Source organism: Hemitrygon akajei, chromosome 23 (assembly GCF_048418815.1).
Source record: "Hemitrygon akajei chromosome 23, sHemAka1.3, whole genome shotgun sequence".
Lineage (NCBI taxonomy): Eukaryota > Metazoa > Chordata > Chondrichthyes > Myliobatiformes > Dasyatidae > Hemitrygon > Hemitrygon akajei.
The window spans coordinates 14,656,765-14,677,111 of NC_133146.1; the positions used below are offsets into that span (position 1 = coordinate 14,656,765).

The window sequence follows — 20,347 nt, forward strand, 5'->3', positions numbered from 1 at the left end:
GAAGGTCAATTAAACTATTTGCCTTTCTAGTTGCTTGCTGTATCTGCACATTTACTTTGTTTGTCTCTTGTATCCATACCATTCTGCACAAAATAATTCACTATTTTCACACCAATAAATTAATTACTCAGCTTTTCTACACTACCACATTAGTTTGTATGAGCAGATGTCAGCATCAGTACATTAGACCAAAGGGCTGTTCCTGTTCTGTACAACTACGGAATAGTACTCCACCTGTCATTTTCGTGCTCTGATCAAACTGATCCTAGCTAGCTTTGATTATTCAGGAAATAACTATTTTACACCCATTCTTTTCAACTGTCACGTATGTAAATTCTGCTTTAGGGCTAAAACTGATCCTATTGACAGAGCAACCTGAAAATGTCCTGCTAACTTCTACTTATTTGCTTTTTGTCCTAGTACCAATCTACCACCAATGATAAAAGGTTACCTTTAACAAGACCTCCTATTTTATGTAATCTTTTCTGTAACACCTTAGCAAATAAGTTACGAAAAATACATATTTTCTATCTCTTGCCTATTTTTGTTACTCCACTGTTCCCCCCCCCAGAAGAAAATAGTACAGCCAGCTGTTAAACTACTAATATAATTCACCTCATACTGTGCAAATAGAATTGATTAAAGTCCTGTGTATTGCCATGGATGCCAGGGTTGCTTAAACAACTACTGTGAAACTAACACACATTTCCTCCTCGCTGACAATCAACACATATGCACTTCAAAGTTACGTGCTTAGCTCTCTACTCATGACTGTTTGGCTAGGCACAGCTCAAACACTATAAATTCACCAATGACAACTGTTTTTGGCTCAATCCAGATGGAGACAAGGTGGTGTACAAAAGTGAGTTAAAACAAGTGGTGTCACAACAACATCCTTGTATTTGACATCAACAAGGCCAAAGAATTGACTGTGGATTTCAGAAAGGGGAAGTTGGGGGAATACACACCAGTCCTCTTTGAGGGCTCAGAGGTGGAAAAGGTGAGCAGTTTCAATTCTTGAGTGTCAACATCTCAGAATATTTATCTTGGGCCCAACACATTTATGCAATCACAAAAAAAGCATGTGCAATTTAGCACGAGGAAAAACTCTAGTAAATTACAGATGCACTACGGAGAGCATTCTGACTGGTTATATCACTGCCTGATATGAAAGCTCCAACGCACAAAGTCGAAACAGGGTTGTAGACTGCCAGCATAGTTACTACCATCACTACTCATCACTACCATCAATAAGGTGGAACAGGAGCCTGAAGCCTACACTCAATGTTTTTGGAACAGCTTCTTTCTCTGGCTCAATAGATTTCTGAACAGCCCACAAGCCACTGAACACTATTTCATCATTCCTCTTCTGCACTACTTTATGTTTTATTGTAACTTAATAGTAACTTTTGTCTTGCACCATAATGCTATGACTAAACAAATTTCACGACATGTCAGTGACAATAACTCGATTCTAATCCCTCTATTCATCAACATTCTTTATACCATTTTATACACTTGTTGTTCCTTTGACTTCCCAAAAATCATCAGGATTAAATCTCATTTTATCAACACTGCATGCAAGTTTCTAATCTGATCTATATTATCTGACCTGAGCTATAAAATGCCAATTTAATAAGCAAATTTCTTAGTACTCATCTAATTAAGTGTTGATAACATTAATACTTTTATTCCACATTTTACAACTGACCATGATATCCTGATTATCTGGAAGTTTATTACTGAATAAATTACAGAAGTATTGAACCTTCAATATACATACACACATGAACAGCTCACATTATAAACAATCTCCAGTAACTCCAAGTGCCAGATGTAAATAAGTGACATGTAATTTTTAGCCAATATACTTAAAAGTAGTCAATTCACTATTCTAGTCACTCTCATTTCTTCTTTCTTCCTCACCTGCCCATCACCTCCCTCTAGTTCCTCTCCAACTTTGTTCCATGGTCCACTGTCCTCTACTAGATTCCACCTGCAGCTCTTTACTTCTTCCATCTACCTCTTCCCAGCTTCTTACATCATCCACCCTCCCCCACCCATCTTTCCCTTAATCTCACCTATTACCTGCCAGTTGATGTATTTCCTGATGTGTGTATATGTGTACACACACACACACACACACACACACACACACACACACACACACACACACACACACACACACACACACACACCACCCCCCCCCCCCCCAAGCAAATACATTTTACATTAATTTTACATTAATAAAATACTGTAAAAGAAAAATCTCTGATACCTGCAAAATACATGCAAAGAGAAAATTCACAAGGTCTTGCAAAACAAGTAGAGGCTAGGGAGTTTTGAAAATGGAGAATCCCAAAATAAATTCCATAATATAAGCAAAACAACTACAGAGAGGGATAAATTACATGGAAAAAGTTTGTCACATTGTCCACAAATGATGTAAAAGCATAAGAAAATTTTCATAGACAACACACAAGAGGCACAGTTTGTTTCTTGTGCTCCCAAGCCTGTTATTTTCCATTTGCTAATTTTACCATATTAAAACTTTTGAGCTAAATAACACAGAAGTATAATATTTGGCCAAATTTGCACAATGAGCACAATCAACAAATACTGCTACTCCTAATAGACTATTGAACTACTCACAAATACAACAGCTTAAAAGGGGAAGTTGGGATCAAACTTTAGCGGTAAAACTTGTTGGGGAGTATCAACATTTCCTTGGCAGCTGCTGCCATTGACCCTCAAACCCAGTAGGTTTCACACATCACAAAGCAAATTAGCAGGCAGAATCAGCCAATGCTCCATGCTACTGGGCTCAGCATGGGCTCCAGCAGGACAGCTGTGCCAATTTCTCCAGTAGTTCCATTGAGGACTCTGCTCATAGATCCCACTTCAGAATGCTCAAACACATTCATTTCAAGGGAGATTTTATTGCTGCTGCAAAGAAAGCAGCGAGGGACTTTATCTGCACATGCTCAATATCGTTCCATTCCCTGACTATCTGTGTGTCTGCCTAAATGCACCTTAAACATGGCCATTGTATCAGCTTCTACCTGGTCAAGTATTTCAAGCATCAATCCTTCTGTATAAAAAAAACTTCACTTTAAATCTATGCTTTCTAGTATTTGACATTATCTATACCTCAATTTTATATACTTCCTTTAGCCTTGATTTTCTAGGATAAACTAGCATAGCCAATGTAGTCTCTCTCCAAGGCAACATCCTAGTGAACCTCTTCTACACCCTCTCCAAAGGCATGACCTCTTTCCTGTTGTGTCAGTACCAGAACTGCACACAATATTCCATGAGGCCTAACCAAAGCTTTGAATTGTTGCAACATGATTTTAGATTCAATGCCCCAACTGAGGAAATTGTACTATAGACTTTTCTTGTCACTTTGTCACTGGTGTTGCCACTTTCTAGAACCTATGGACTTCAACCCCAAGACTGCTTTAAATCAACAGTCCAAAGGGCCAACCTTTTACTGAACATTTTTCTCTGTTTTAACACCCCACCTGCTAACATATCACCTTATGCCTGCCCAGATGAAACTCCACCGGCCATTTCTCCTCCCAAATAAACTGATGTATAGACAACTTTCTTCTATCCACATCTTCCAATTTTCATTCAAGCTACAAACATACTAATCAGATTACCTACATTCACATCCAAAACATTAACAGACCCCAGTACTGATAAATTATGGTATAAAAGTGGACAGACCTCCAGTCAGAGTAAGACCTCTCTCCCACTACCTTATTATCTTCTATGAGAAAGCCAGTTTGGATCCAATTTACCAACTCGTCCCATGACTGAATCGTCCTTTGAGACTGAATCAGCTGGATCAGGCCATCAGGAGGGAACCTTGTCGAATACTTTTTACCAAAGTCCATGAAGACACTATCCACTTCCTGATCCTCAACCATCTTCTTCACTGCCTCAAAAAAAAAATCCTCAATCAAATTCGAGAATCAGGACCTCCTCCAGACAAGTCCAGGCTTTTCCAAATGGAAATTAGTTCTAACTGCAAGAATTTTCTTCAGTAACTTCTGTACCACTTAATGCAAAGCTCAAGCCTATATTTCCTGTGTGTACCTGTTACTCACCTTAAGGACAACACTGGCTCATTTCCAGTCATCTGGTTTCTTACCAATGACGAAAGATACAAGGATCTACGTCAAGCCCTCAAATCTTCTTCCTTGCTCCTTTTAGTAACCCAAGATCTCATAGACCCTGGGAATCTATCTACTTTCTTTAAAAATCACTTCCTCCTTAATATCTATGTCATATAGTCAAGAATATCAACACACCCTTCCTTAATCTCACTAAGACTGTCTTCTTCTTGGGGGGTACTAATGCAATGTGTTCATTAGGGGCCTCACCAATGAACAAATTTCCTTTCTTGATCTACTCTTTGTCCAGCTACCTTCTTGCTTCAAATTCACATGCAAAATGCCTTAGGAAACCGATTTGCCATGGACATTTCATAGCCTCTTTCAGCACTAATTTCTTGTTTAATTTCTTTCCTATCTCCTTTTTATTCTTCATATTGAAAAAAATTAAATGTTTATAAAGGCTTTGAATAACAAAGGCATTATAGTGCTTGAAGTAGTAATTGACAATTGTCAATTGTTTCCTCAGTGGTTTCTTGGCTTTTTCCTCAATTACCCACATGACTAAATTCAGTTGCACAAGGCCGTTCAACCACACAGAGCCAAATTCACAATGATGTACAAACAAAGAATTTTAGATAGGTAATTAACAGGGACATTAAATACATTTGATATTTAACAAATCCGTAAATCTGCAAAGTCTTCTCAATTATCCGAGAATTAAGAAAAACAGAATGCCTCACTTTTAATTCCTGAACTATATAACCTGAACTGAAATATAAAAAATGCTTTTGTACAGATAATGGATTAAACAGCTTCCTGATGAAAAGTATCAATGTATAGATAAAATAGAAAAGTTCAGTTTAACTATGATAATCTTCATGACTGAATACTTATGAACATTTATACAGTATGCTCACATTGAAAAACTTTTTTATTTGGCAATGGACAAAAAGTTTAGAAGCTGTGACAATTTAAAATCATTCTAACAGCCCACATCTTCAGGGGAAAATGACTAAACGGGAAAGAAGAAAATAGGTGTTGCCTACATGAGCACAAAGCTTTAGACTTGAGATCTGATTGAAAGATAAAGCTTAGTCAAATTAACAATTGCATTGAAAAGAACAATAATTCTGCAAAGGTTGCAGAATTTGCTCTGAAAATAAAAACCATTCTGCAAAAGTTCAATAGGAAACCAGAGTACTCCCCACTTACCAACCCTCCTGTTCTAGTAATGAAATTAGTATGCACATCGGTGATTAGAGATTTCTGATATTCTTGACACTGAATGTAACCCCACTAATTACCTCCAGTACCGCAAAATAAATATTTGTTTTATTTATTGTTTAGCAAATAACTTTCAATCCTTGTCAATATATTAGCCACTAATATCACACCAAGCTAACCTTTTGTGGGACTTCATCAAAGGCTTTATGAACATCCAAGTGTAAACACATACATTGGTTTTCTTTTACCCATTCTGTTAACTGCATCCTCCAAAGGACCCATTTCAATTCACTTCCTATTCCCTCACTGACATATCTGTCCACAGCCTCCTCTACTACCACAATGAGGCTAGATGCAGACTGGAGGAGAAACACTTCATATTCCGGCATGGCAATCTCCAACCTGACGACAACAACATTGATTTCTCCAACTTCTGGTAACCCCTCACCTCCATCTTTCTAAACACCCCCCCCCCCATTTACCCACATCCCAAAACTTCCTCACTTGTTCTCTTCCCCTCCCCACCCTCACAACCTGCTCAGCATTTCCCTCTGGTTACCCATCTCCTTCCCTTTATTCCATGACCTACTGTCCTCTCCAATCAGATTCCTTTTTCCTCAGTCCTTTGCCTTTTGCACCTAATGCCACAGTTTCTCATCATTCCTTATCATCACGCCCTCCCCCACTTACCCATTACCTGCTGGCTTATACATCTCCTCCTCCCTTTTTATTCTGCTTTTGCCCTCTTCCCTTTCTCAGCCTGCAACATCAAATGTCATCTCCTTCCATAGATGCTGTCTGACCTGCTGTTCCTCCATAATTTTGTGTACATTGCTCAAGATTGCCAGCATCTGCAGAATCGTTTGGGTCTTGACTTTGTCCTTATTTACTATGCTGTTACCTCATACTATACAATAGCTTCTAGTATTTTCCCCATTACTGGTGCCTGAGGTTTACAGTTTTCTCTCTCCCTCATTCTCATAACAGCATTACATTTCCTACCAATCAGTGGTGTTTTATAATCTGTAGAACTTTGGGGTAAATGACAACCGATGCTGCTTATGCTGTTCTGCTGAACATTGTGGGTGTGCTGTGTTGGCACCAAAATGTGTGGTGACACTTGTAGGCTGCCTCCAGCATATTATTGGGTGTGTTTGTTGTTAACACATGCAACACATTTCACAATATGTTTCAATGTATGAGTAATAAATCTGAATCTACTACTATCACAGCTACCTCCTTTAGGATGTAAAAATTATCAGGCCCCACGGTTTTATTGCCTCTTGGTGCCATTAATCTAGCATTATTTACTAAGTTTTAACTTCCTCTGGTTCCTTGCCATTAGGCTCTCAATTCCCTTACATTACAAGAAAATTACTTCTGCCCTGTGAAACTAGAATTAAAGTATTTGTTTAATTGCTTTATTGCCCATTTCTGACTCAACAGAACCTACACTTGAATTTACCAATCATTTCTTATTTGTCGAAACTTCTACAGTCCACCTAATAATCTCTGAACATTTATTCTCCTACTCTAGTTCTGTTCTCAATCAATTCCTTTGTCTTTATTTGAGAAACCTCTTCTGCTCTCAACACAAGTTTTCCACCAGTTGTGAAAATCCTATATAGACTCTTATTTGAATCAAATATCAACATTAACTTACTTTGTTAGTCTCAGTCAAGTCATTTTCCATTTTTATGCCAGGCTGGAATGGATAACTTCACAGTGGAGCAGCAAGGTAAGTATGCGGTTGTTCATCATCCGTCCATCACCAAGTCTTTAAACCTCAATCTAGTATAATCAACTCAAAACTCATGCCTTCAAAAATGTTATTATGTTTAGAGTTTGCATTCTAGCTTTACATTTAAATACTTCACCTTGCAGCCTCATTTAAAAAAATTCTATCGTGTTATATTTTCAAAGTTGTCAAGGGAAAAAGAAAGGACTATTGGGGATACTTGTGACAAACCAGAGCATTCCACCACTGTCTCCCCGTGACAGCGTGGGTTTCCTCCAGGTGCTCCAATTTCCTCCCACAGTCCAAAGATGCATCGGTTGACATGTATTGATCATTGTAAGTTGTCCCATGATTAGGCTAGGGTTAAATTGGGGTTGCTAGGCAGCATGATTCAAAGGGCTAGAAGGGATTATTCTGCACTGTATCTCAATAAGTAAATAAATAAAAATTATTTGAATCTGCTCTCCACTATATTCTAATTACATTGTTTACATAAACAAGTCGGAGTAATTCAGTAGAAAATTTATCCTTTAATAAACTACAGACATTTTCCATTCGTATACATTAGATAATACACTCTCTTTATCCCCCCTTTACAAGCTTTACAAAGTGCATTCGATTAAAAAACATGTTATTTCCGTCACCAGCCCACTTCCCACCAATATAATTGGATAACACGAGAAAATCTGCAGAAGCTGGAAATCCAAAGCAACAAACACAAAATATTGGAGGAACCTAGCAGGTCAGGCAGCATCTACGGAAAAACAGTAAACAGTCGACGTTTCGGGCCGAGACCCTTCTTCAGGACTTCGTTAGTTAGCTTGAAGAACACGAGACAAGGTTTAGAGTCGATAAAGCGTGGGTAAATCAGAAATTGCATCAAACTCCTTTCACAAACCCCACCACCAAAACATAACACAAGGGCAACAAGAGTACAGCCACAGAAGAAAAATTATTATTGCAAATATCCATCACAGAAATCACTTCCAGGTTAAAAAAAAAATCAACCTTAAATGTGTCACAATACCATCACAACATCTCATTGCATGTTACGATGCCTCATCTGAAATCTGCAGCAGTTTCCACAGGGCAAGTATACGCGCACCATTTCCTTTCAAAGGCAGTAAGAGAAGGGGAAGGGAATGGGAAAGAAAGAAACGCCAATGCCAAAGGCTGCAAAAATAAAGCCAACGGGCAAGGTACACAGTGGGGGCAGGAAAGAAAGGAAGGTGATGATTAGAAAGGGGGGGGGGGGGGAGGGACAGGGAGACAGACTACAATTCCTATAATGCCCAGCGAAACACCACATCACTGCGCACGCGTGACGGCCTGATGCTTCGGATCTCCACTCTGCGCACCGCCTCTCCTTTTATATTTATTTTAAAAAAAACTAATGGCTTACTTCATAAAACGGAAGAAAAGTAAACGGTTGAAACGGGGAGCAGGGTGAGAAAAGAACTAAAATTCAAACGGGACAGCCTTGAAAAAAGGAATATCTCCGACTGAAGAATACCGATAAACCTGAGGTAAAATATTAATTTAACCGGACGATGATTAATAACATCGGGCGAGGATGAGAATGTTTGTATTTTGTGATGACGGTCAGCAGATTTGAGCGATTTATTTCGGGACACGGGCACTGTCGATGGAGAGGTGGTTGGGGGGGTGGGGGAAGAGGAGTTCTGCTCCTTTTAACCGTACCCTTCTCGACTCCCGGGAAGGAGAATAAGTGAGGCTTACCTACACAGCGGATAACTTTGTGCCTCCAAGTGTCAAGCTCCTGTCGAAAGCCACGCCTTTCCTTCGAACAGTGTTGACCGTGACACGGGCTGGCCATGTTCTAACGGGGTTGCGTCTGGGGTAAGAAGTGGGTTGGGGAGGGGGTTAAACTGTTCCATAAGCATCCAACCCCTCTCCTCCTCCTCTTCCACCGCTGCCGACGCCGTCGTCATCAACGACAACAACACGGCGGCCGTAGGAAGGGGGAGGAGGCGCCGGGTCGGACGTGCGCGCACCGAGCGCGCAGTCTCGCTCCGAATTGGCTGATTGGGGTCTAAGGGGAGCAACCGTGCGCGCGCCCTCCAGTGCCCGAGTGGGCATGACGTAACCACGCAGCGCGGGTGACCTGGAGTGAAGAGGTAGGAAGAGAGGAGGGGTCAGGAGTTTGGGGTCTCGTTGGGCGGATCAATGGTCCTCTGTCATAGAAAAGTACAGCACAGAAATAGGCTCTTTGGCTCATCCAGTCCATTTAGACTGCCTAGTTCCATCCACCAGCACCCAGCCCATAGCCCTCTCTACCTCTCCATCCATTACTTATCTGAGCTTTCGTTAAACATCAAAATTGAGCTTGCATGCACCTCTTGTATTTTGTCACCCACTCTCCCGATCCTCTGAGTGAATGTCTTTCCCCACATGTTCCCCCTAAGCTTTTCACCTTTCACCCATGATCTCTAGTTGTTGTCCCACCCAACCTCAGTGGAAAAAGTCTGCTTGAATTTACCCTTATCTATACCACTCATCATTTTTTTCTACATTCCAAGGAAAGAAGTGCTAACCTGGGTCAATCTTTCCTTAGAACGCAGGTCCTCTAGTCCTGGCAACATACGTGTAAATTTTCTCTGCACTCTTTCAACCTTGTTTACATCTTTCCTGTAGGTAGGTGATCAATACTCCAAATTAGGCCTCACCAACATCTTGTACAATTTCAACATAACATTCCATCTCCTGATATGTTCGTTGATTTATGAAGGCCAATGTATCCTCTCCTATCAGATTCCTTCCTCATCAGTGTTCTGTTTTGAAAATTTAAAAAAAATAATAAATAATTGAAAGGAAAACAAAGGAGTTGGACATAACTCGTGTACACAAGTTTTTTTTGCATTAGCAAAGTGCACACATATGACATGCCATTTACATACAACCCATAATTAATTAAATGAACAAGCATGCTGAATCAAATGATATATTTACAATATTACTTAAAATTTGACTGAAATATGAAATACTCATCAGCCCTTTACCTCTTCCACCTATCCCCTTACAGCTTACTTCCATCCCCTCCCCACCCACTTTCCCCTCACCAGGTCTCACCTGTCACCTCCTCCCACCTTATTCTGGCCTCTGCTCCCATCCTTTCCAGTCCTGATGTAGGGCCTAAAGCATTGGCTATTTATTCCGCTCCGTAGTTGCTGCCTGACCTATGAGCTTTCTGACATTTTGCATGTGATGCATCAATGGTGCTATGGTTTAATCTAGAATGATCTAGAATCTGTAGTCAGAGGTGTGCAGATACCCAAGGGGGTTACTGAACTGGGTGGAATTGGTTTATTATTGTCACGTGTACTGGGATACAGTGGAAAATCTTGTCTTGCATACTGTTCAAACAGATCAAGTGATTACATTGAGGTAGAACAAGGTAAACAATAACAAAATACAGAAAAATGAAACGCCTCTTTTTCCCTTATTAGGGAGAGAGAGGGAGCTTGTGATATGTCGAATTATCGGGTGAACGAGTAGTCTTTGGGGTACTGCAAATCTGTGTCTTTATTGATGTTTTGCTGCACACGCGAGTGCTTGGTGGGGAGTGCCGATGCTTTTTTTTTGCTGGTGGGGAGGGGGGTCGTTTATTTGCTGCTGCTTATGCGTGGGGGAGCTGGGGGGACTTTGGGGTTCTAACATTTAACTGTAATTCATTCTTTGGGGCACTCTGTTTTCATGAGTGGCTGCGAAGAAAAACAATTTCAGGACGTATATTATACATTTCTCTGACACTAGATGTATCTTTTGAATATAGAGTACAGCTACAGAGAAAGTGTGGTGCAGGTAGACAATAAGGATCAAGATCATAAAGAGATTGCAAGGTCAAAAGTCCATCTTACTGTACTGGTGAACCATTTGGTAGTTATAACAGCAGGGTATATATGGTCTTTGAGCTTGGTGACACTTGCTTTCCAACTTCTTTATATCTTCTGCCTGATGTAAGGGGAAGAAGAGAGAATGCCCAAGGCTACAGAGTTGAGTCAAGCTGAGACTGTCAAGGGATAAGAGTTTTAAAATCAACTTGTTCCTTTAAGGACTTTCAGATTTCACATTAGTTCATTGCCACATACTAAGAAATATTTTCCCTCTTCCTGCTAACAACCATTGGGATACAGAAGCATGAAGACCTACACTCGATGATTCAAGAGCAACTTCTTCAGATTTCTGAATGGTCCGCAAACTCGTGAACACTACCTTGTTCCTTCTTTAACACTAGATTTATTTTATTTTGAAATTTATAGTAGTTTTATGTCTTTGCACTGTAATGCTGACACAAAACAACAAATTTCATGTCATAAGACAGTGATAATAAATCTGATTCTGGCAAGATCATGGCTGATTCGCAATTGGTTTATTATTGTCACATGTTTTGAGGTAGAGTGAAAAACTTCCTTTTGAATGCCATACAAACACGTTATCACATCAGTGCATTCAGGTAGTTCAAGGAAAACAATAACAGGATGTAGAATAAAGTGTTACAGTGTACAGGAGGTGTAGTGCAGTCAGACACTAAATTCAAGGCCATAATGAGGTAGATGATGGGGCCACAAGTCCGTTGTATTGTACTAGGGGACTGTTCAGTAGCAATTGTATTGATTCTCCAGGAAATCAGCAGATTGAGCAGTACTGGAATTGGTTTATTATTGTCACATATACTTATATACAGTCAAAAGCTTGTCTTGCATACTGTTCATACAGATCAAATCATTACACAGTGATTTGAGCAAGAACAAGATAAAACAGTAATAAGGCAGAATAAAGTGTAAAATCTACTGGAAAAAGTGCAATGTAGTTAAATGATAAAGTGCAAGATCATAACAAGGTAGATGTTGAGGCAAAGAGTCCATTCTGACTGATAAAAGTCTGATAATAGTAGTATAGAAGTTGCCCTTGAGCTTATTGCTATATGCTTTCAGCTCCTGGAGAACGAAAGATCACCAGACTTGTAAGAAGATTTAAAAGAACATTATTAGTGCTTTTTAAAGATGGAGAATTTAGACTTTAAAAGAGTAGAACGATTGCAATAGAAGTAACGAGAGGATCTGCAGGGAGCAGCTTGCAATGAGTTGCCAAGTTCCAGCGCCATCTGTGGGAGGAAAGGAATTGTCGATGTTTTGAAACCCTGCCCTGACGTTGAGCTCGACTGCTGCCTACTTTTTTTTGACAAAGTGTCCTCAGAACCTCACTGATGACTCGTTATCACAGGTTTGTGTCTTCATGGCTAATTCTCCATCTGAACTTTTCCCCATGTCCCTTATTGCTACCATCAGGGAGGAGGTATACAAGCCTGAAGTTGCACACCCAATGTTTTAGGAACAGCTTCTTCACTCCACTATCAGATTTCTGTATGGTTCACAAATTCATGAACACTACCTCACTTTTTAAAATATTTCTTATTGTAACTTATTGTGATTTTTAAAAATATGTATTGCACTATACTGTGCCACAAAATGACAAACTTCATGACATACAGTACTATGCAAAAGTCTAGCTATATATGTGACTTAAGATTTTTGCATACTAATGTATGACAATGATTTTTAAAACAATTCTCGATCTGCTTCCCTTTTTTTACAAAAATCTGTTGATTTCTATTTTGAATGTAATTAAGGACCATACATCCTTGACTGTCTGCATAGAATTGCATTGAGTAAATGAAAGAAAAAAAATTCATCTCAGTCCTACAGTTGACCCCTTATTCTGAGACTGTTCCCCCAAGTTCCAGATTCTCCAACCTGTCATGGAGCACTGTGGCTCAGAAACAAGCCCCTTGGCCTATCTAGCCCATACTGAATGTTATTTTGCCTAGTCCCATCAACCCGCACCTGGGCCATAGCCCTATGTACCCTCCCATCCATGTACTTATCCAACCATCTTTAAATATTGAAGTCTTTAAGCATTAATCTCCAAAAGCCCTCTCAAAATCATGTACATTACAATAAGATTGCTTCTCATGCCTCTATTCAAGTTCAAGTTTGAAGTTCATTGTCATTCAACTACTGTATACACCTAAACCTCATCGTTCCTCTGAGGCCAAGGTGCAAAATACAGTACATATTGTTATCATCCAGCACATACAGTCACAAAATTAGCACTAATCTGTGCAGCATGGCCTGAAAATTGGCAACATAAAGTGCGAGTTGCATGTTTAGGTCAGACAATATAATATTACTGACACTATTATAATAAAACAAGCAGTTGTATAAATACGTGAAACAGCAGCAATAAAAGATGAAAAGTGGCCAGTGCAGGATGAGAGTGTGTCTGTGATTTGGGGAGTCGGGGGGTGGTGGAGACAGTGTTAGGGCTTTCAGACGGAGTGAATATGTGCTGGGTGGCGGCAGGGTGCAAAGAAGTCTAACAGCCTGGGGGGCCAAAGCTGTTACCCAGCCTGGCAGTCCTAGTTCTTGTGCTGTGGTACATTGTGCCTGTTGGGAGAAACTCAAAGAGATTGTGGGAAGGATAGGAGGGGTCTTTGACAGTGCGGGAGGCAATGCTTAAGCAGCGATTCTGAAATATGCCCTAATGGGGGGGGGGGATGAGCGAGAACTTGACCTTGATGATCTTTACAGTGAAATGTATTAGCGACCAGCACATCCAAGGGAGGCTGGGCGAAGCCTGCAGGTGATGTCACACACACTGGCACAAACATAGAATATCCGCAATGCTCAGAAGAACACAGAGCACAAGCAACAAAAGACAAAACAAGCCCATTCCTCCCTCCCATCCGTGCACATACACTGTCCTGTAACGCCAAGACAGTCGCTTTCTTAGGTGTCCAGCCTCCAGCAGTCTCGGACACACAGATGTCAGACCTTCGACTATCCCAGCCGACACGCAGAGATTTGCAGACCTGCCACTCTGGCCACTGGGCTTCAATTTACAGGGATCGCAGTTCGGTGCCAGTTTGAGGATTATGCTCTGCTAATAAAGATTAATCTTAATCTGTCCTCTTAAATCAATATACTTGACCCAGGAATGAACTTGGATAATCTGCCCTTCCTCCAAGGCAAATGTATCCTTACCACCTCACTGACTTTAGCCTCCATATTTTCTCTAAAACGGCCAAAATAAGAGCTTACATGTCCACTTTCTGTAACTGGCAGAGTGTGTGTCAGTAATGCAGCCACAAACTAAGCTCTCTGGTGGTAGAATATTCCTACAACTGTATGACAGTCACCCAATCAATCCCACTAGTCTCCCCGGTGCTTGTTTGTATGCATGGGCTGAATGTAGGTTGGGTGCTCATAACCTGTAAAGGTCTTGTTTCCGGTACTTGCGCAGATGACAATAAACTCAACTTTGATTTTGGGATTTGGCATTGACAATTTTGCCCTAAATTATGATCTGCTGTTTGTCATTTGTTCCAAACGCAAATTTGAGAAAGGTTGTCAGACTTTCTTGCTTCATGCCCTCAATGACATCTTCAGGTCACGAAAGGCCTGTATAATAATTGAAGCTGCTCAGCAGATGTATTTTGCACATGTTCACTAGTGAAGTGCGTGCCCTTTGTGTCTTTGGATGCGATTTGGAGGGCAACTCTTAAGCCTGTTGAGGAGGACCCTGGTGCTGACTTCCCACGTGGTTGATTCCAGGAGCACTGCTCTAGTTACCACAATGAAATTTGTCTCCCATCTTGTAGGTCATTATGACAGCATTTTTGTTCAGATGTGAGAAATGAAGTTGCAACTTTATGGATTTTTCCCTCCCCATTTTAAGCTGGGAAAGCACCTACTCCAGCAGCCTTGTTGATTGTCATTTGAGTACGGCATTTGGCTGCTTGTTAATCTGGGGTGATGTTGAGATAAGTTTGCTGTTCACTGAAGTTCAAACTGCTCATGGCACAATTTATGAGTAATTCAAAAACTCCCATCCAGTGGGTGCTATCTGTCTCTCTGCCCTTAATGACTTCACTTCTATTCTCAGCTCTTAGGGGGTGGCCCTATGGGTGCTTAAAGCCTTGACAGTTTTAAAGGATTTATGTACGTCATAGGTATCAATGAGATGCTGGGCCTTTTATGGTCTGTCATGTTCCTTAGATGTTAAATTTTATTTTGTCTTCTATCCTTGACTGCTTGAGAACCAGTATTTTACTCTCTTTTTGCCACATTTTGGTCTCCAATGAGCATCCCACTATACAGGACAGATCGGAAAGGAATAATAGTCACAGTCCTAGAGATACAGAGCCAAAACAACTAAAGGGAAAGTCAACAATTGTGGATGAGTTTATAATAAAACATGAAAACACGCTATAATATGTCATATCTGACAATAATATCTTCCTTGGTTGCTGGTCATTTTGTAAGTGTAAATTGCCCCTAGGCCACATTGCATAATTAGTGCTAGTAGACACATCATAGAACAGTGCAGGCCCTTCAGCCCATAATGTTGTGCCAACCTTTTAACCTACTCCAGGAAATTCTAACCCCTCTCTCGCATATAGCCCTCTATTTTTCTTTCATCTATGTGTTTTAAATCTCTTAAATATCCCTAATGTACCTTGCCCACTATTCCTGTTGCTTTATTTCAAGTCGTGTGAACTCTGTTGCAGTAAGTCACAGATTCCACAAACATTTTGGGGAGTTATTCTATAATATTCCTCTTGAAGCAGTAGAATTCTATAGTAATTTCAAATTAAGTTATGAAGCAAGACAATGTTTGCTCTATTTAGTGTACAACAACCATAAAGCAACCATTTTCCCACAAATCCTGCACTAATCCATTTTATTCTCTCATTCCCATCAACTAAATCCACCACCTTCTCAGATTCTACCACTAACCCACATGCCAGTGCCAATTAACCTGCTAACTCACACGTGTATGGGATGTTGGAGGATTCCGAAGCACTTGAAAGTGCACACAGTTATAGAGAGTTGACTGGAGCTGTGAGGGAGAGACTCTACCAGCTGCTCACTGTCCCATCCATTGAATTCATGTCTTGTCCTCTACAAATATAACATCCCAACTAAATTGGGAATCCTAGCCCAATACTGCACAGACTGGAGGAGGGGTGTTTGGGATAACTCTGGGAACTTTGTTCATTTTGGCAAAAGCAAATGCAAACTATGGGAAGAGAGCTCCTCCTACTAAAACACCCTGGCTGAGGTGAAGCCCACGAAGTGAGTGGGAGGAACAGGAATAAAGGTAAGGACAATGAAAAGGAACCAATAAAGGAGATAGGAAAATGGGGCATGCAGAACAAAGAATGAATTGGAAAAAGATGACACAAAGAAAAAATATTAACATGAAGATATTACATCTTATCAAAAACACTCAGCACCTGTGTGGTGGCTACTTAAAATGTCCCACGTTTCATTGTGCAAATTAGTGAGGAAAAAAACAATAAATGAAACGAAATTTTAAATTGTGTGACAAGCCGATGTAACTTGAAATAGGATGAAAAATGAGTTTTAAATTGAAGAAAGTTCAGAAATAAGAAAATGGTCAATGACTAAAAGAAATGTAAGGAAAATTTACAATAGAAGGGGCTCAATAGAGTGAATGAGAATGGAAAATGAAGTAGAGAAGTATGATAGAAATTGAGAGGTGTATGAGGAATGTGATCAAAAAAGAGGAAAATGAAGACAATTTACAATGCAAATGGGCAAATGGGGAATAACTGGAGAGGAAACGGTCACAATAAATTAAATTGACGATAAAAAAGTTGTGCAATGATTGTGGGTGGCAAAATTATGTGAAAGGGACCCTGTAGGAATCGAATTGTGAAGATGGTCAAATAGTAAAGTTAAATCAGTTAAATATTGTTTTTTAAAAAAGCAGAAATAAATGCAATGAGAGTTACACAAGAAAATGATAAAGAAGCAAAAAATATTCAGATACTAAGTGGGGTTATCAAGGTACAATGAAAAATATGTTTTGCATATCATTATCACAACAGTAAGTTCAAGGTAAACATAGCAAAATATGGAATAAAGTTACAGGAAAAAGTGCAGTACAAGGCAGACAATAAGATGCAAGGCAATAACAAGGTAGATTGTGAGATCAAGGGTCTATCTTATTCTAAGGAACTGTTCGATGGTCTTATAACAACCGGATGGAAGCCATCCTTGAGTCATGTTTATAATTTGATAAAGTACAACTTATGTACATCAAGATTAACAGCAGTAGTTAGAATTAAGTTGATGTACATGTGAAAGTGATTAAAAATGTAAAGGAGAAATTTTTTTACCCCATTCTGCTGAAGGGGCTCGGCCCAAAATGCTGACTGTACTCTTTTCCATAGATGCTGCCTAGCCTGCTGAGTTCCTCCAGTGTTTTGTGTGTGTTGCTAGGATTTCCAGCATCAATAGATTTTATCTTGTTTGTAAAGGAGAAAGAACCAGTTTTGCAACCTGCTGCATGTACAACAGGTGCTGTACAAACTTGACCCCAGTGATCATAATGCTCTTTACATCCTTGTAAATACTTTCAAGAGTTGTCTTCAGGGTATAAGGCAGACGTCCCACCTCTCCCGGAATTTCCGGGAGTCTCCCACATACTGAAAGCGGCTCCCTGACACCCACAAATTATATACAATATCCGGGAAATTGATTTTTTTTGTGAGGCAGAGTAAGAGGAAGAGCGAGAGCGGGAGGGAGCATCCTGATTGGTCCCTCTTTGTGCTTAGTAGACCTATCAGTTTTCTCTGTGGGCGGGCTTTACAGTTGATCTCTCGCTCTCTCTTTCATTGTCCATCAGTTCAGTTTAGTGTCTTGTTGCGCCATGGCAGAGTGTTCCAAAAAAAGAAAATATAAAACGTACTTCACCCCAGACTACAATAAAGTGTACTCCTGCCTAATAGGGGTCAAAAATAATGACAGTGTTGCTCGCTGCACTATTTGCAACAGCGACTTTTCTATTGCCCGTGGTGAGTTAAATGATTGTAAAAGACATGTTGAGGTGAGTTTAACAAGTGTCATTCGTTCATTAGCATAGCTAATGTTATTTAAACTAGCTGGTTAGCTGCTAAGAAGCTACTCTATTAAATTCCCTACGTGATGAAGCCAAACTCCCTGTAGACTTGCTTAAAATTGTAATAGAATAAAAAATGACTCCATGATAAGACATTTTAATGTCACATTTTCTGCATATACCCAACTTGGTTTACAGACTAGAGAAAATCACTAAACATCGTATTACATCCACCTTTGGAGGCCGACCGGGACGGGGCAGGTTATGGGGTTGCGGGGGGCGGGGGTGCTACCTCCCTGAAATGATTTTTGCAGGGTGGGATGTTTGATAAGAGAACATGTAAACCTGCCACCTTGAGAACCTTCTGCAAGTAATTTTGCATAATTTTTCCGAAAGCAAATGAATTAACATGTTAATAGAAATAAATCTATTGGATGAGATGCCTTTAGATATGGGGAGAGATTGTATAGGCTGGATTAGTTTAGCCTGTAATGAAGGATGTTTTGCACTGAGAAGTGTACATATATTTTTCCAAGATAGACATAAATCTACAAGCAGTCTTAACACTTGATGTAAAACACAAAAGCTTTAATTTATATAATAGCTGAAGTTTGGTGTGTAATTTAACGATGCGTGTTTTGTGAAACTCACAGAATGGGAAGAGGAATGTGAACTTCAACAGCAAAGGTTCTGGGTCAGACTCGGATCGATTGCACCGATGGTTAGTGGACGCCCACAGCATCCGTGAGGATAGGAATCGCGTCCCGATGCGGCCACCGTACGAACGACTCTGGCCGAGCCCCTGTTGTGCACCAGCCAATCAGGACGCGGTATCAGATGCTCCGCGAAGCTGCGATGGCGCCGGTGAAGCTTTGTATCCCAGGTAAATGCGGCCCTGGAGGCGTCAGAGGATCTGGGCGAGTGGACGGTCTCAGTAGCTGGGCCTTGGGGTGGGGGTGGGGGGGGGGGTGTTATGGGAGATGTTTCTTGTGTGTGGGAATGTGGTGTGGTTAGAGGGGGAGGAGGAGAGATCGGGGGTGGGAGAATGTGATTGAGGGAGGAGTGGGATAGATGTGAATGAGATCTAGGACTGAGGGTAGTTAAAGTGTTTTTGGACTCTTGCAGTCAAAAGAGATGCGGGATGAATGCATGTTGGAGCTCGTCAGCCGGAGTTGGCAGATTTTCCAGAGGGAAAAATAATCTCAAAACCTCTGCTGCTTTGCGTCTATGGGGAAGGTTTCGAGAGTAAACCCCAGGGAAAAATCTAGAGCTGGAGTCACTAAGGTTGAGTCCAACGTTGACTGACAACTCCTGTGACGCCGCTGGTGTCAAATTATCGGATTCTGCTGTTCCTTTGGATTCATAAGCTGCGTGGAGAGTGGATGCTTGCTGCATGGGTAACAGCTTGCATCCCTATCTTACTGCCCTGGTTTGCATATCGACTGACGGCGACAATGTAGACAGCTAGGACGCAAAATCCATGGTCGACCCCGACCAGCAGAGGCTCTCAAATGCATGCCTTTCAATTAATGCATTAACGTGTGTAATCTCATGTGTTGTATGCTTACAGGAGAGAGACTGTGCAGTATAGAGGACAGCACACCTGGGGAAGGCACGTATTCCAGACACGGATACATTTTTGCGTCTTTAGCAGGATATGTGATGAAGAAAAATGATAATGGAATGGTAGGTAAGGCGAGTTGTCATCGTTGCCGGCTCCACTCGAATACTCACTATGTGCAGTTTGTTCCTTGCTCATCCCTGCATTTTAGCTGCAGGACCAGAGGGAAGGTCCCGTGGCAGGTGAATCTTGGAGAAAACCATATTGTTCACCAGTGCTGGTTTCAGAGGCTTTGCTACACTTATTAATAACCAAATCAGTCATTGGTTTTGTCGTTGTCGCATGTACAGAGATACAGTGAAAAACTTTGGTTTACATACCTTCCAGAGATCTCATTCCAAACATAAGTATATTAAAGTAGCACAAAAGGAAGGTAATCCAAAATGCAGAATCTGTAAGAACTTAATTGAATTCCCCACTTGACACTGTTGATTCTGTCAGAAGGAGATGGATTAAAACTCTTCTGAAGACATTTGGTTGCATAATTAAGGTTTACCTAGTTTTGAATGTGTCTGTCAGATCAGAAATTAAATTGGGACTTTGACTGCCCTCTCATGAACATAGGGAATATTCCTCTTGCGTTATTTTCAAGAACAGTGCCGGAGTTCTTCCCTGGCCAATATTTCTTCCTTTCTCCATTTCCATTTCCTCATCTTTACAGCAGGATCAAAGTCACTGAGGAGCACATTA

At 40.6% G+C, this 20,347-nt stretch overlaps 2 protein-coding genes across 9 annotated transcripts in view; one reads left to right on the forward strand and one right to left on the reverse strand.

Moving 5' to 3' along the window:
* Positions 1-9,059, reverse strand: part of LOC140715176 (uncharacterized) — a 108,532-nt gene extending 99,473 nt beyond the window's left edge. For 2 of the 7 annotated variants that reach the window (XM_073026990.1, XM_073026987.1), the window contains exon 1: positions 8,827-9,059. Coding sequence is in view for 1 of the 7 variants with exons in the window: in XM_073026986.1 (XP_072883087.1) it covers positions 8,827-8,923 (97 nt within the window). In the remaining 6 variants the exon portion in view is untranslated. Of the gene's footprint in view, positions 1-8,113; positions 8,252-8,826 lie in introns of those variants that run through there. The other 5 variants (XM_073026986.1, XM_073026991.1, XM_073026988.1 and 2 more) reach the window with 5 other exon arrangements.
* The window catches only part of exosc1 (exosome component 1), a 28,473-nt gene continuing 16,536 nt past the window's right edge, over positions 8,411-20,347 (forward strand). The window contains exons 1-3 of one of the 2 annotated variants that reach the window (XM_073026999.1): positions 8,411-8,612; positions 18,690-18,919; positions 19,607-19,722. In XM_073026999.1, the coding sequence (XP_072883100.1) occupies positions 18,874-18,919; positions 19,607-19,722 (162 nt within the window). In that variant the 5' untranslated portion in view covers positions 8,411-8,612; positions 18,690-18,873. Of the gene's footprint in view, positions 8,613-9,206; positions 9,225-18,689; positions 18,920-19,606; positions 19,723-20,347 lie in introns of those variants that run through there. The other variant, XM_073027002.1, reaches the window with a different exon arrangement.